We start from the raw sequence: 14,950 nt of genomic DNA, 5'->3' as shown, positions 1-14,950 counted from the left end.
TTTCAACTGTCTAGCTATCACGGTTCATGAGATACAGCCTAGTGAGTGGTGACAGATAAATGGACATTGAACTCTTAGTATTATTAGGCTTCCGAAGTGAATACTTGTTACAGAATGTATTTTATTATGCTTGACTCTCCATGCGAAGCCGGGGCGGGTCGCTATAGTTATTAATAAACACTTTAAATCAACTTGATAAAATTGCACCTTCTCAATAAATTCTAATTGTTTTTACTTTAGGTACCTCTTACCACAGTAAAACGCTTTTTAGTGCGGTGCAGCTACAAAACAATTGAAAACATTTTCTTGTGCAGATGTTTTGACCTTATTACAACGACATAAAGCTTGTAATTGGCGGTGACACTTGTGATAATAGTTTGGGAACCTACATGTTTTCGACGATGACAAACAAAAGGATATTGGAAAACAATGGATGGATGGACCACCGGTCGGCAACGTGCGCATTTAAGTTTATTACCTGAACGCTAGTGCGAAAGTGACCAAAGTGAATTATGAATGATTACCAATTTAAAGATCTATCTTAATGTAATTAGCAATATTATCGCAAGTTATCCAAGGTAGTATGGGTTTTTATGGTTCTTGGGTAAAATTACTCGATAATCCCGCTTTTGTGTACCTACTAATAACTTTTTTGCGCCGTTGGCAGGTTTGTTGTTTTCGCAAAGCAGTAATAGTTCCGAGATAAAAATAACCACGAAATAATTAAACTGTTATTTTTAATTAATAGTGTATTCTGTCTGCACACCTATTATTAACGAAAATACTATACCATTACGTAATTATAAAAAAAAACTATGATCGATATCAAAATTTTGTAATTAGCTTAGAAGCAATCGGTTTTATTAAATGATATAAATAGTTTAAAATAAAAATTATGTATACCTACTATTAAACATAGGAAGATTAGGAAGATGGCTCAGTACCTATGTTTTATCAATACGGTTAAAAACAATAAAAAAAAAAAGTAATTGTGCGGTTTTATGAAACCACGATGCAAGTGAAACTTTTTTCGGATTGTAGGCATTTAACTAAAAAAAATCGGAAATTAATTCGATTTACGGTATTAAAATCGCGGTTTTAATCTTAACTTAATAAATTGGGGCGATAGAATAAAAGCTTCACTTTAAAAATCGTACGACAAACGAATTCATCTGAAGTCAACATAATAATAGTGGACCTTGTTACCATTGTACATTGGCTCAAACTGGTTCGGAGTATTTGGACCCGTTCGGAACGGTCTTAAGTACCCGTGTAAACGGAGATACGTGTCTGAGATACGTTTCTTGGGAACGTTCCTTCGAAACGTTTTCGAATCCCGGCGGTTCCGTGTAAACCGGGTTCTTAGTACCGCCGGTCTTAAGAACACGGGTATTCGTATCGGCGTGTAACACGGATACCGGGAGCCCTAGACCCTACTAATAGTGTTGTGTTCCTGCCGGTGAGTAAGGTTGCCAGAGCTCGAGGGAGAGGAGTGTTAGGGTCGGCAACGCGCATGTAACTCCTCTGCTTGTTTGCCACCGACGTAGTATAAAAAAAAAATATTACACAAGATTTTTTGACCCGTCCCCCCTCCTTGTAACACCTGGAGACATTTGAGAAATTTTGTTTTCAACGATATCAGAAATTCGAATTCTGTGTTATTATTTTAATAAAGATTTATTGATAAAAGCAATATTAGAAATTTAATAACACGAAACCGATTAGGAACAAAAAATACATGCATACCTATAAACGCTTATCACTGCAAAAAATAGTTCACTGTATATACAGCGAAGAAAAAAAATCAAAACAATTTTCGGTTTTAAATTAAGTTAAAGTGACGTAACAAAGTTTGTGACCCTTGTCACAACATGTCACATTTTCTTGCCCCCTCCCTACCCTAAACGTGTGACGTAATTAATGGATGACCCCTCAGTTGTCTAAATTACCTGTACTCGTCATTCTCACGGGCCAATAAAATTGGAACGTACACTGACATCAAACTGATATTCAAATGATAATCATATCAGTTAGCTGGGCGTCTCTTTCGCACTAATAATTGTGCGGACAAGTCTAAGCGAAATGAACGTGCGAATGACAGCTAACTGACATGATTCCAATATCGGTTTGATGTCAGTTTACGTTCGATTTGCCCGTGCCCGTTTTAGTTCACGGCCGCCCTGTCAGATTTCGATCTGTTCGGAAATGGGATTATTATTCACCACACCAGCTAGTGGGAGTCGCTGACGCCTCTCGCATTGCGTACGCGCACATTGTCGTACCAATCTCATTATTTGAATTACTTGACTAAGAATTTAGAGATTAGTTTACTCGATTAGGAGAGGAGATAGAGGAGCTCATAGTTTCAAGGATATTCAAGACTAATTGTGTCAAAAACAAAAAAAAGTACCGTAAAATCGCTCCAAAATTTTCTGAAAATTTATTTATTAATTTATTTAGACCTATTGCACAAACAAACAAAAATGTACTTAAACGGACTTAATACGAAAAGGCATTCATTGAGTCAGACCGAAATATATTAATATGTTGGTATATTGTTGTCTTAAGTATCACTACTATCATGTTGTAACACTTAAATTAGTAAATTAGTTTTCACTTTTCATATATAAAACCTGTTGGAGCACAATTAGCCAGTGGGGAGTAAAATAGGCACATTTTACGGTATGTACCCATACACCAGGATACTAGCATAATGATGTTTACAGAACATCATCAAGTAAGCAGGTAGATACATTCGTTTTGCTTATCAAAATTGCATAGGAAGTTGAGTGAAGTATGAAATAAGGAGATTGTACAGTAAATTGCAGAGATAACTAAGTGACCCTCTTCTTCTTCATTCTGCCCTTATCCCACGTTATGTGGGGTCGGCACAACATGTTTTTCTCCTCCATCTTCCTCTATCTTTCGTCACCTCAGCACTCGCTCCTTTTCTCATATCCTCTTTCACACAATCCATCCAACGTTTGTGAGTGACCACCTTGCAAACAAGTTTCTATGCAGGGTCTATCTCTGTCGTTTACTGTACATCAGTCACTAAATGCAAATTCACAGAATTACATATGATATCATTTGCATATCTAGAATTATTGAAGTTGACTTTGATCCAAATGTATTATTAGACGTTTACACATAACGTACATTGCAATGGCTTTCTCGGTACGAATATGACGTGGACGGACGCGTCTAATGCCGTTATCTGGATGTCGTCAAGACGCATACACGTGATACACGTACACATACACGTATAATGTTATACACCATGCGTTAATTAATCGGAAGCAAAACACATTTATTACGTTATGCAAACGTTAAACTCAGAAAACCGTTTATTTACACAATACAATGAAAATGTGCACACTATATAAAAAAGAAGATACAGAAATTGAGAAACTCTTAAAAAATAATCTAGTTACATGTAAGAAATCCGCAACGCACGCTTCGTCTGGTGGCTACATATGTAAATCAGCAAATGCTTCGTCCCAAAAATACCAATGATGATATCCGCAACAGGCCTCATTTTTTTTTAAATATTAAAACGTAAAATAATTTTTATTTTATATGTGTAATATTACATTCATGTGTTGTTTTTAAATTTTACCACATGAACATTAACCAAATCCTTCACAAATTTCCAGGTGATAAAGAACTCCACCTTCTCGCACGCGTCCGACGTGTGGTCGTACGGCGTGTTGCTCTGGGAGCTGCTAACAGGAGAGACGCCGTACAAGGGCATCGACGCGCTGGCCGTGGCGTACGGCGTCGCCGTCAACAAGCTCACGCTGCCCATCCCCAGCACGTGCCCTGAGCCGTGGCGGAAGCTGATGCAAGGTAAATTTACTGTCGAAATATATAGATAAATGTGGAGATATCAATTGCACCGATCGGAAGGCGTCGGGACAACAACTCTATCGCAGTTTCTCTCAGTAACAGCTTTTATCTGACATAAACTTCACTAAGGGCCACTTGCACCATTCACTAACCCGGGGTTAACCTGGAGTTAATATGGATTGTACAATTTGACACTTGATTAACGGTTTAACCCTGGGTTAGTGGGATGATGCAAGTGAAGTAGCCCTTAGTGTTTCTTATAACATTTGGATATTTTGGATTGCTCTCTGGTCTGCCCCTAGGACGTTGCTTTGGGAGCAATTCGCATCATAGGAGAAGCCGTAAGCCGTTGCTTTGACATTTGATTTGATTCATAAGCGCCGTGAATGTATTAATGATAATGACCTCCAACCTTAGTCGAGTGTGTCCAACTTGGATTTTCCCAATGTTGACGTAAACCCCAAGTCACAAAGGGAGGTCAAATCAAAGCGCGTCGTATGCTGTTTTGCAATGAACCTCATATTGACTACTGGCTCTGTGAGCTGTAGACCTCGAGAACCTCCACGGCTCCGCTATTTTGAAAAAAAAAAAATATAATAATAATTAACAATATTGCTCATAAAACAAAATTTCACGAGAATTAGTTGAGAATTGTTACCTGTAAATGAGACCAGCCGGACATACGTATTTTTTTTGAAACGGAGACGCTTTGCTTTTGACTCGTTCAGCTAGTATACTAGTAAAAATACCATAGTATAGTAGTGTAATAGTAATAGTGTGCTAGTATGTTAAAATGTCAGTAAAGCAAAATGACCAACATAAAGTGCGCTTAGTGGGTGAGACCGGATTTTACGATTGTTGTCGTCGCAGCGGCGGGCGTACAGATTGATAAGGCTTGATAGTGCGATTCAAGGCCTCCTTTAGGAAATGTAAATGTGATGCAAGCGGGATCGGGATAAATGCAACTTTTGTTCCTATATTGATATCCTGTATATATTCAAGGATAATTAGTTAGTTACACAATATCTAAATTCTATTGCAACATTATAAACAACATTTTGTAATAACCAGTTAAACGTTTTAGTTGTATTTTTGCTCACTAGTTTCATACTTTCTGTCATACAGCCAAACCATTAAAAAACCTTGTAAGATTCGCTTGCACCAAGTTGCAAAATTGTTTTGTAGGGAAAGTTTCATAGTTGTTATATATTGTGTGTCTGATCAGTCCGTCGAATTTAGTTATGATTAGTACCTATTTGTACTACGTAATGTTTTATCTTTTTGTTCGTAGCATGCTGGGACTCAAGTCCGCGATCGCGGCCACTGTTCCCAGAAATCCTGATCCAACTAGAGCACATCAGACAGTCAGAGTTCACGCGAGCACCCCACGAATCCTTCCACACCATGCAGGAGGACTGGCGAGTCGAGATCGAGGAGGTTCTGCGGGAACTGAGGAGGAAAGAAAAGGTAAGTTACTATAGCATGTCAATAGGATTCCCGAGATCCTGACCCAGCTGGAACACATCAGACAGAGTTCACGCGGGCACCCCACGAGTCTTTCCACACCATGCAGGAGGACTGGCGAGTGGAGATCGAGGAGGTTATGCGGGAACTGAGGAGGAAAGAGAAGGTAAGTTACTCAGTGGAACTCAGCCCGCGCCCTTGTCCGCTCTTCCCCGAGATCCTGACCCAGCTGGAACACATCAGGCAGTCAGAATTCACGCGGGCACCCCACGAGGCCTTCACGAGGACTGGCGAGTCGAGATCGAGGAGGTTCTGCGGGAACTGAGGAGGAAAGAGAAGGTCAACAACTTATGCTGGAGATTATTTACTCACAAATCATTTCTTCATCATACATTTTGAGCGAGAAGCATCCTAGAGATGGCATCATGGGATAATGAGTTAGTCTCAGTGTAACTAACAAAGCATATTAATTGGTTAAAATACCTAAATTATATAATACACTACCCGGAATGGTGACTAATGTGATATTCCAGGAAGTAATGAACAATATCGTTTGCCTACCAACCAGACCATTCTTCCATCAGAAAGCTCACAATCGCAATTGTAATTTTTAAATGTTGGCTCAACTCATATAAATCAGAATGGTAATTATGTTATCTACTACAGAATTTTAATATTTTTGAATCTAGTAGTTAATAGGATATATTCAAGGCTTCAACATTTTTATATTCTATGCCATTTATGTTTTTCCTATTTATAGATTTCAGATTTAATTGTATCTTCAATAAGCTACTGCCACGGCTTGTTATTGATAAGTTATTTCAATATCTCACTAACTTATCGCAAATGCTCGATGCTTCACCAAGCGAATTTAAAATGTGTATTGATCTGTACTAACCTAACGCTCTGTTTCCTCTGTAACGCTTGCAATAGGAATGCAAAACTATAGAGGAGGTTAGTAGTATTTGTTGTGATACATTTTAGCATATTTCTCTATATGTTTTGTTGTATACTTATAATTTACCTGTTGTTTGTTAGTACTCGTACATATGGTAGTCCATATAACTTTATTTGCATTATTGTTATTTTTACCAATCCTCTATTGTTAAACGCATCATAATAGTGACATTGCAATCTTTTTGGATGTAATTACAATTATATAATTTAAATCAGACTCAAGCTTACATTTTTCTAATATTTCATTTTTAGGTTAACTAATGCTCTTTTGTACTTCGTTTTTAACATTTCTTCTTCTTATATTGCTTTTATTCTTTCTCGTAGTATTGTAACTTTTTAATTAGGGTTCCGTACCCAAAGGGTAAAAACGGGACCCTATTACTAAGACTCCGCTGTCCTTATGTCCGTCTGTCTGTCTGTCACTAGGCTGTATCTCATGAACCGTGATAGCTAGACAGTTGAAATTTTCACAGATGATGAATTTCTGTTGCCGCTATAACAACAAATACTAACAACAGATTAATATAAATATTTAAATGGGGCTCCCATACAACAAACGTGATTTTTTTGCTGTTTTTTCCGTAATGGTACGGAACCCTTCGTGCGCGACTCCGACTCGCACTTGGCCGGTTTTTTTTAATCCGTTTATTACATTCATGATGTCAATTAAGAGACATGAGGAATGATTTGAGTCAACTGACCTTGCATCATCTGATAAAAACAGCAAAAGATATTACTAAGGCAACCAAACTATCGAATATGCTCACTTCAAAAAAAATATTTAAGTAACAATAAACTTATTAAAAAATCATTCCATTTTCTTTCTCAATGAATCATTTGACTAACTTACGTTTACCTTATATAAACTATCCCTGCTTTGTTCTAATATCCTCTCCTTTTTCTAGGAACTCCGATGTCGCGAAGAAGAGCTCTCCCGAGCACAACTCCAACAAAGACTAATCGAGCAGAACCTCGCGCAGAAGGAGAGAGAACTCGAGATGAGAGAGTTTGATCTCGCGGCCAGAGAACTGCACATTCTTATAGTTGCGAGCAACATGTCCCACACGCAGCCGCCGCAGCCTAATAAGAGGAAGGGTAAGTCAGTTTACAGCCACATAATAAGGGAAAGGGTTTGCAACTGCCAAAAGCCCAACACCAACAGAGACATCGAGCAGAACCTCATACAGGAGAGGGAGCTCGAGATGAGAGAAGCCGGATAAGAGAAAGGGTAAGAGTGTTTTTTGTATGTGGAGTCTGGTTGTGAAATTCACATGTTCAGCTGTTGCGATAGAAAAGGAAGGATGACAGAAAAATGAGGCGGAAATGAGAGAGATAGATCTGACAACTATAGATCTAATAGATCATTGTTGTAGCCCGCAAGAAGAGATTTACACGCGCAACAATAGCCTAGTATGACAAAGAGGTATAAGAGTGGGGAGTAGAAGGTTCAGTTGCCCACGTTCGAAATTGTATTACAAGATTAGTTGAACTTACTTGATATTCGGATCGCAATTGTGGAAAATCGTAAACTCACTACAACTCGGTTGTCTTTTTCTCGTTTCCAGGCAAATTCAGCAAGATCAAACTACTCAAGAAAGATACGATCTCCTCTCCCGTGGACTTCCGCCACACGCTCACAGTGCGGCCTTCAGAGGACGAGTCCAGCGTCAAGCAGCTCGTCGCCGTCGCCAAGGACACCCCGCCGGGATCACCCGCGATAATGCGAGCTATCGCACGTGAGTATATTATTTTGAACAAAACCCCATTCTTCATAAACTAAGCAAACATTGAAGATTTTGCCTCTTACATACCTAATTCATTTGCAAACTATTCACAGCACTATAATTTATAGTCTAAAAACGACAACGACACATCTATACCAATCGTCTCCCATATCAATACCATCTATACCACAATACAGCATCATCCACAGTGTAATACCACTAACTGTGTAACTAGTTACTCGCAACAGTATTTGGGACGTCTTTATTATTCGACTTCATTGACTAGATAAGAAGGAATCATCATCTCCATTATCATCATCTTAATTGAATAGGGAAGATTGTGATACGTATTAAATTTTTATTCCCGTACATGGAGAATTTACAATGTCGAACTATCTTCGCGAAGCTCTACTTATATCACTGCCAATTGTTCAACAGCTAAATGAGTTTTTTGTTTTGGTAGCGGTCGTTCGCGTATTTGTTTTCGTGTTATACCTTAATTAGACCTTTTAGTCACTTAAAAATATTGATTTGCCGGTGGAAAGTTTTCAAAGTTTCGAAAATTCCGATAAATCTCATATGTTTATATAGGAATCTAAATTTTGTATTCCCAAAATGAAAGTTTTCTTTGTTTCCTGTGAATTCTTCCTGATTTTTCCGAGAACTTTTTCTACTTTATGGAAACTTTTCGCAACTCGCGCATCTGTTTTTAAAAACAATACGTCTATCCGTATTCCAGTGCCGGCGGACGGCGTGAAGGGCAAGACGTGGGGCCCGTCCAGCGTGCACCAGAAGTCGCGCGGCCACCTGCCGCTGCCCTTGCTGGCGCGTCCCCGCCCCTCGCACCGCTTCTCGTCGTCCGCGCCCGACCTGCCGCCGCACGCGCACGCGCACGCGCACGCGCCGCCCACAGGTACCCGCCCGCGCAAGTCCAAGTCCCAGGTCCGCACGCCCAAGAACATCGACCTCAAGAAGCGCGCCGGCAGCCACGACGACCTCCTCTACGAAAACACCAAACCGAGAACCAAATTCAGCATCTGCCCGATTTTCACCTCGACGTCCGATCTCCCGCATCACTACGATACGGTCTTTGACCAGAAGCCGCAGGGCAAGCGGAAGGGCAGCCACGGGGAGGTGAAGAAGACCTTCTTCAAGGGGTTCAGGTCTCATAGTTTGGCTGGCGGTTTGCTCTCGAGTAACTTGAGCTCGGAGACGACTGAGCTTTTGCGGGACGAGTAGTTTGGGATGGAGTTCCTTTTTCGGTCTATCGAAACTGAATTTTTCGAAACGAACTCTTTCGAAACAAAAACCCTTCAATATTTTGATAGTACCTAGTTTGTTTAGCTTCAAACTTTTCAAAATCGATAAAACCGATAAGGTTTAATTAAAATTGAACCAAAAAATAGTACAATGAAATTACAAAAAATAAAGTTTTTTACGCGTTTTTTCAGATATATTTAGGTCACCTTTTCAATCGTAAAGCACAAAATATTTTTTTAATTGTAAAACGATCCCCAATTAGCCTCATGCATGAAATTTACATTTGAACGAAATATTTTTTATTCGGATGTTTATTACCGTAATATCATGTTACAAATGCATTTCCGTTATTAAATTATCATTTATTGCTTAAAATAACAAATAAAAAATACAAAAATTTGCCCACGAAAAGCTAATGAGCGAAACGTCGTGACGTCACGCGTTCGACAGATTACTTCACATAAGTGTCATTAGTAGCAAACGTCAGTTGGACCGTCCAACGTGTGACGTCATTACGCTCTGTCGATTTTGCGCCAAAAATTATGAGCGTTTCAACCGCTCAAATTTTTTTTTACATTAATATTTTTTAATAAGATAATGTGAAGGTTTACAAAAGTATTTTTATTTTGCCGGTGTTCAAACGATATAAATTATGATTACAAAAATTAAAAAAAAAACATGCATGGAGCTAATCAGTTAAGATATTGTACAAAATGTTGCCATATTTTAGACATATCATTTTCTACTAATAACCACATTCCTACATTAACAATTGAAAATTAAACTCTATCCCAAACGAGAATTTTAATCCGTCATAAGTCATAACCTTTTTTTTACAAAAAAAAAAGTATAATTGACCCGAACGACACGATTCGACTTTAGGTGTAAATAAATTCGCTAGATCTATTCCTTCGATTTGAAGTAATTTTAGTTAATTTTTAAGTGAATAAAAAAGTGTAAAAAAGACTTATTTCTTAGTTTTAAAAGTAAAACCAGTGTCTGTTTTTGATTATTTACAACAGTTGATACATGTATCGTAATAACCTAACAATAACAGTATACTAGCGGTTCCAGCGAACTTCGTACCGACCCAGACAATGAATCCAATGACGATTTTACGAAAAAATACATGTCAGGCATCTTGGGTTTAAAAATCGCCATAATTTTCGAAATCCGTACCTCCCCAGAACCTAGAAAATGATAGCTAATAACGACTTTTACCTAAAATAAATGTCCACCATCTTGGATTCTAAAAAGGGTAATAATTTTCGAAATCCGCACCCCCGAGAACCTAGAAAACGATGTCCATAAGGACTTTCGAAATACTTTCACGAAATAGCACTTATCAGCCATCCATAATTATTTGAACAATTATTTTTTAATGATTTATACGATATTTATCTGTTACAGCCCGGTATATCAATTAAAATGCTCAACTGCACTAATACATGTATCAACCTGTACAAACACGTAATGCAATTTCGTATCCATTGTGATGTACCAAAACTAAGTAAAAAAAAATCCTACCCGTATTATATATACAAACAATTTTACGTACAAAAGTTCTGGAGGACATCACAAGAATGCATTTATCTCATTGCATTGTTAGTTAATTTATTTTTAATTCGTAGTTATCATTTTTGTTAGGATTATTATAAAAGACTTTTAAATTAAATATATTTTTGAGGATTGTTTAGGTTCTTGCCAAGTTGTATTTAAATATTGCGAAAGATCGCAGTGTAACAGCCGTAATAAGAAGAAAAAAATAAAAAAAATTGGCTGTGCAAAATACCCTGTGGTCTTTTGCAATTGTTTCCAAGATTAGTCTTTTTTTTAGGTTAATTTAGGTGACGTCAATGTTGGCCAACAATATTGGAAATTCATAACGATAAGCACACTTTTATTTATATTTTTTTACTTTTAAATAATATAAATAATTATAAAAAATTGCATTACGTAACAATGATAAATATTTTTTAAGTGACGTCATCAAAACTACCCTAAGATTTACCAACCTTGGATCTAGCAAATTGAGTGACCGTAGAGAATTGTTTTGACATAACAAGGTTATTCCATAGACATCTCATTACATTATTGTGGGCAACCAGTTTTTACATAATCGGATTTTCAAAGTTATAAAAGTAAAAATCTTAACTTATCCATATCCTCTAGCTCTCCCACCGTCCTATTGATTCAATGACTGCCAATTTTACAAGCTTTTATTTAACTTGCCCTGTTAGTATGTAGGTATGTATGTTAGTGTGGGTCAAATCTTGGACGCTAAATTCGACCCACTTCCTGATTTCCGATTGAGCTGAAATTTTGCATACATATGTAAATCGGTTGACAATGCAATATTATGATTTTATGATGACATGGAGTTGATCTGATGATGGAGACAGGAGGTGGCTAGGACAAAACAACGCGAACTCATTGTGTTTGGGATTGTTAGAATTGTCTCGATAAGTATTAGTTGCCAGTGGAAAGAAAAGTACAGTCAGCGATAAAAGCTTGTACCAAAAATATATCTTTTTATCAAAAACATTTCTTGTATGTTGGACTGCTAGAGGGTATGAGAAGACTCCTACAATTACTCTCCAAGTTCACTTTTTGAATTCAATTTGAATTTGTGTTGTTCCATACCACGGGCCTGACACTCTTTGATAGAGAAAGATAGTCTTATTGCGATTCCTATAAGAGGAAAGAGAAAATAGTGCCATTCTTTGTCTTTATCACCGACCGGGCATTTTTTCATGGTCGGGTTATAGCACCATGTGGGCATCATAGCAAGAAGGCTATGGCGAAATACCGAACTTTCGAGTGAAAGAGAAAAGACATTGAACATATTCTTTCTCTTACCCCCGATCGCTCGGTGGCGTGTCTATAACTACTTGCATATCTATGTTCCATACAGTGGTGACTTGTCTATGCTATGATATCCGGTTGGTTATGTGTTTGTTGGTATGACAATGACTTTGTTTCCCTTCGCTGCAAAGGAGCCTCGCACGACAACCTGCCCTATGCCTGTAAGTATGTTTCTGTGTTTACGAAAACGCCTAAACTATCCATGGTTATATACCAAACCTTTTTCGATTATCAAAACTACAATAACTCTTCTTTCGTTCTTGCAATATGCGAGCGATGGTTTTGATCTAGCAACACAACACTAAGGTTAGATCAACCAAATCTAAATAAATCTCTGGAATATTAGTACAATTTCGTTAGTAAAATATGTCTAAAAAAGGTACTCATGGTAAATCAATATTTTATTTTTGAAATGATTCATTTCAAAACTTAATATACAGTAATGTAATGTATTTTTATATACCACAGATATCAAATTGGTTTGGTACATTTTAAACGGATGTTTAGGATTGAACTGCGTCACAAAATAAATGTCTCTATGGTTTTATGATTGTGACATAAAGAGGGAACATTTCGTTAGGTTCCAAACTTGTTCGTTCCGGTGACGAATATATTTTATTGTATTGATTTATGTTCAAAGAAACTTATAATTTTATCTTTAGTCATTTTATTTTTCAGTGAAATTAGTGACGGAAATAGTGTTGTTGAAAGGAATTGACTCATATAATATTTTTTTAATATTTAAAAGTATTTTAAAACTAATTTCGTTTTTCCGGAGCGGACATTTTTGACACTATTATTAAGATATTAGTGTTCAAGTAGACTTAATTATGGAATTGAATGTAATTTTTTTATGTTTTATTGGTTTTATATTTTGTGTGGCACATTACGTGCGTTAAGTAGAGATACTTATTTCTAGAAGTTTGTATTGTTTATATGTTCCAGCTGTATGACTTGTTTTTTTTTTTTGTAAATTGTAAGCATTTGTTTGCTTTCAGCCGTTTAAGTTAAGTGCTATGCATGCTTAGCAGTTCATAGTGTATGCTATATCCTTAAGTGATATAATTATATATGTATACGTCGTACTTACTTATTGATAGTTATCGCTTGGTTTTACCACATCTGGCACGCTTGCAAATGTTTACAATTAATTTTTAATTCCTTATGTATTATGGAAGTCAATGTGATATCAAAGATTATAAATAACTATATAAATCAAATCTTTATCGATGATTTTTCTACGACATATGTTTTGATTTTAAATATTTTAATTAAAATTAAAAGATATTTTTCTCAGACTTTAACAAAGACAAATATTACTTACCGTACCTTATGTACCTTGGTACAACCAAGTCAATTATTTTTCGCATGGGCTTCCAATCTATAGACCAATCTGTACGATGCCGACCGTGTAACATGCGTAATTTCTACAATGGTGGTGGACTAGTATTAAAAAATGAGGCTCAGATGTATAAAGAATGTTAAAAATCTCCGCAGAGCGTAACAGATCTAAAGAACTCTGCCAATGTGAAACTCTGGTGATCCGGTTCTTTACTTATATCCTTTTTATATATTAAATAAACCTTTTCCATGAAATCGATTCTGGTGTATTTTTTTAACATGGGTTTACTAATATTTTAGAACTAACAAACCCCTTAACAGTTTAAAATGAGCCGTATAAATAAACGATTAAAAAAATAAACCACTTGGTGCTGGGAACAAAAAGAAATCTAAATCCGCTTCCGCTTTTCTTTCGGCTCTAATATCGGGAAGGCAGAGACAACGTAATTTTTTTTTAAAACAAAAGTGCTAGTTTTAATTTGCACATGTAAGTATGATTTATTTGTACACTTTGCTTTTGATTTTTATACTTAATGAACTGTTTAGCATGTGTAGTAATTATTTGAAATATTTCAGAGCATGTTGTTTTGCTAGAAACATTTTTAGGAATCATGTAGCTCCTAAATATGTCTTGTTATTTTTTTGTTATATTTATTTAATATAATTTAAAATAGCTGTTATTTAAAATAGTTGTTTTTCATGATTTGTTATTTATAATAATTTCTATCATAATTTCATTTCACTGTTCGCAAACTCTTCATATTTCATTCGAATTAACTTTATATTTACCTATAACCAAATAAGAAATGTAACTCATAAAAATAACAACTCATAATTATTAAAATACCATGAGACGTGAGGAGTTTGCTATACAATAACCTAACGAATAGATTACCTTGGAAACCTATTGTCTGTTTTATTATTGTAACTAAAATAAACTAGTAATTTTACTGTATTAAATATAACACGTCACATAGTTAATAATTCATATGAAAATTTATAACAGTAAAATTCCACCAGTTTCCACATCTATTCGCCAGGTACACTCGGCCACCGCACCTCGTAACTAACTGCCTATGTTTCATTCACATAGGTTGTTTTGTTCCTTACGCAGACTTCAGCCCCGAGGAGTGGGGCCCCGAGTACCCGCTCAGTACGTCGTCGCGGTACACGATACCCATGCCCACGCTATATAGTACTGAAGGTAAATTTTATTTTATTATTTATACTATTTTTAGCTAGAAATATCTGGATTTACTAAGACAACTTGGTTCTCGGTTTAGAGAACAACAGAAGACTTTTAGTAGTAAAGTAGGGGGCAGCACAAAAGCCCTTCGCTTATTAGCGCGAATTGATAAAATCAAGTTTTGTGAACTGTAGGGAGTACGCTCAGCGGTAGCTTATTGGTGTGAAGTATGAATGTCAAATTTAAATATTCGATTTATACCACAAGGTGGCATCCTTCATCGGGCACGGTTTCTATATTTCTT

At 36.6% G+C, this 14,950-nt stretch overlaps 1 protein-coding gene across 1 annotated transcript in view; it reads left to right on the top strand.

Moving 5' to 3' along the window:
- LOC134747666 (mitogen-activated protein kinase kinase kinase 11) overlaps positions 1 to 14,950 on the top strand; it is a 104,684-nt gene that overhangs the window by 67,954 nt on the left and 21,780 nt on the right. Inside the window, exons 3-8 of the mRNA XM_063682274.1 lie at positions 3,657 to 3,849; positions 5,141 to 5,316; positions 7,176 to 7,365; positions 7,836 to 8,006; positions 8,734 to 8,907; positions 14,554 to 14,664. Of these exons, the coding sequence (XP_063538344.1) occupies positions 3,657 to 3,849; positions 5,141 to 5,316; positions 7,176 to 7,365; positions 7,836 to 8,006; positions 8,734 to 8,907; positions 14,554 to 14,664 (1,015 nt within the window). The remainder of the gene's footprint in view (positions 1 to 3,656; positions 3,850 to 5,140; positions 5,317 to 7,175; positions 7,366 to 7,835; positions 8,007 to 8,733; positions 8,908 to 14,553; positions 14,665 to 14,950) is intronic.

The sequence above is a fragment of the Cydia strobilella genome, chromosome 15 (genome assembly GCF_947568885.1).
Source record: "Cydia strobilella chromosome 15, ilCydStro3.1, whole genome shotgun sequence".
NCBI classification, from domain to species: domain Eukaryota; kingdom Metazoa; phylum Arthropoda; class Insecta; order Lepidoptera; family Tortricidae; genus Cydia; species Cydia strobilella.
Note: the sequence above shows the minus strand (reverse complement) of the source record. Positions and strands in the feature narration are given on the sequence as shown.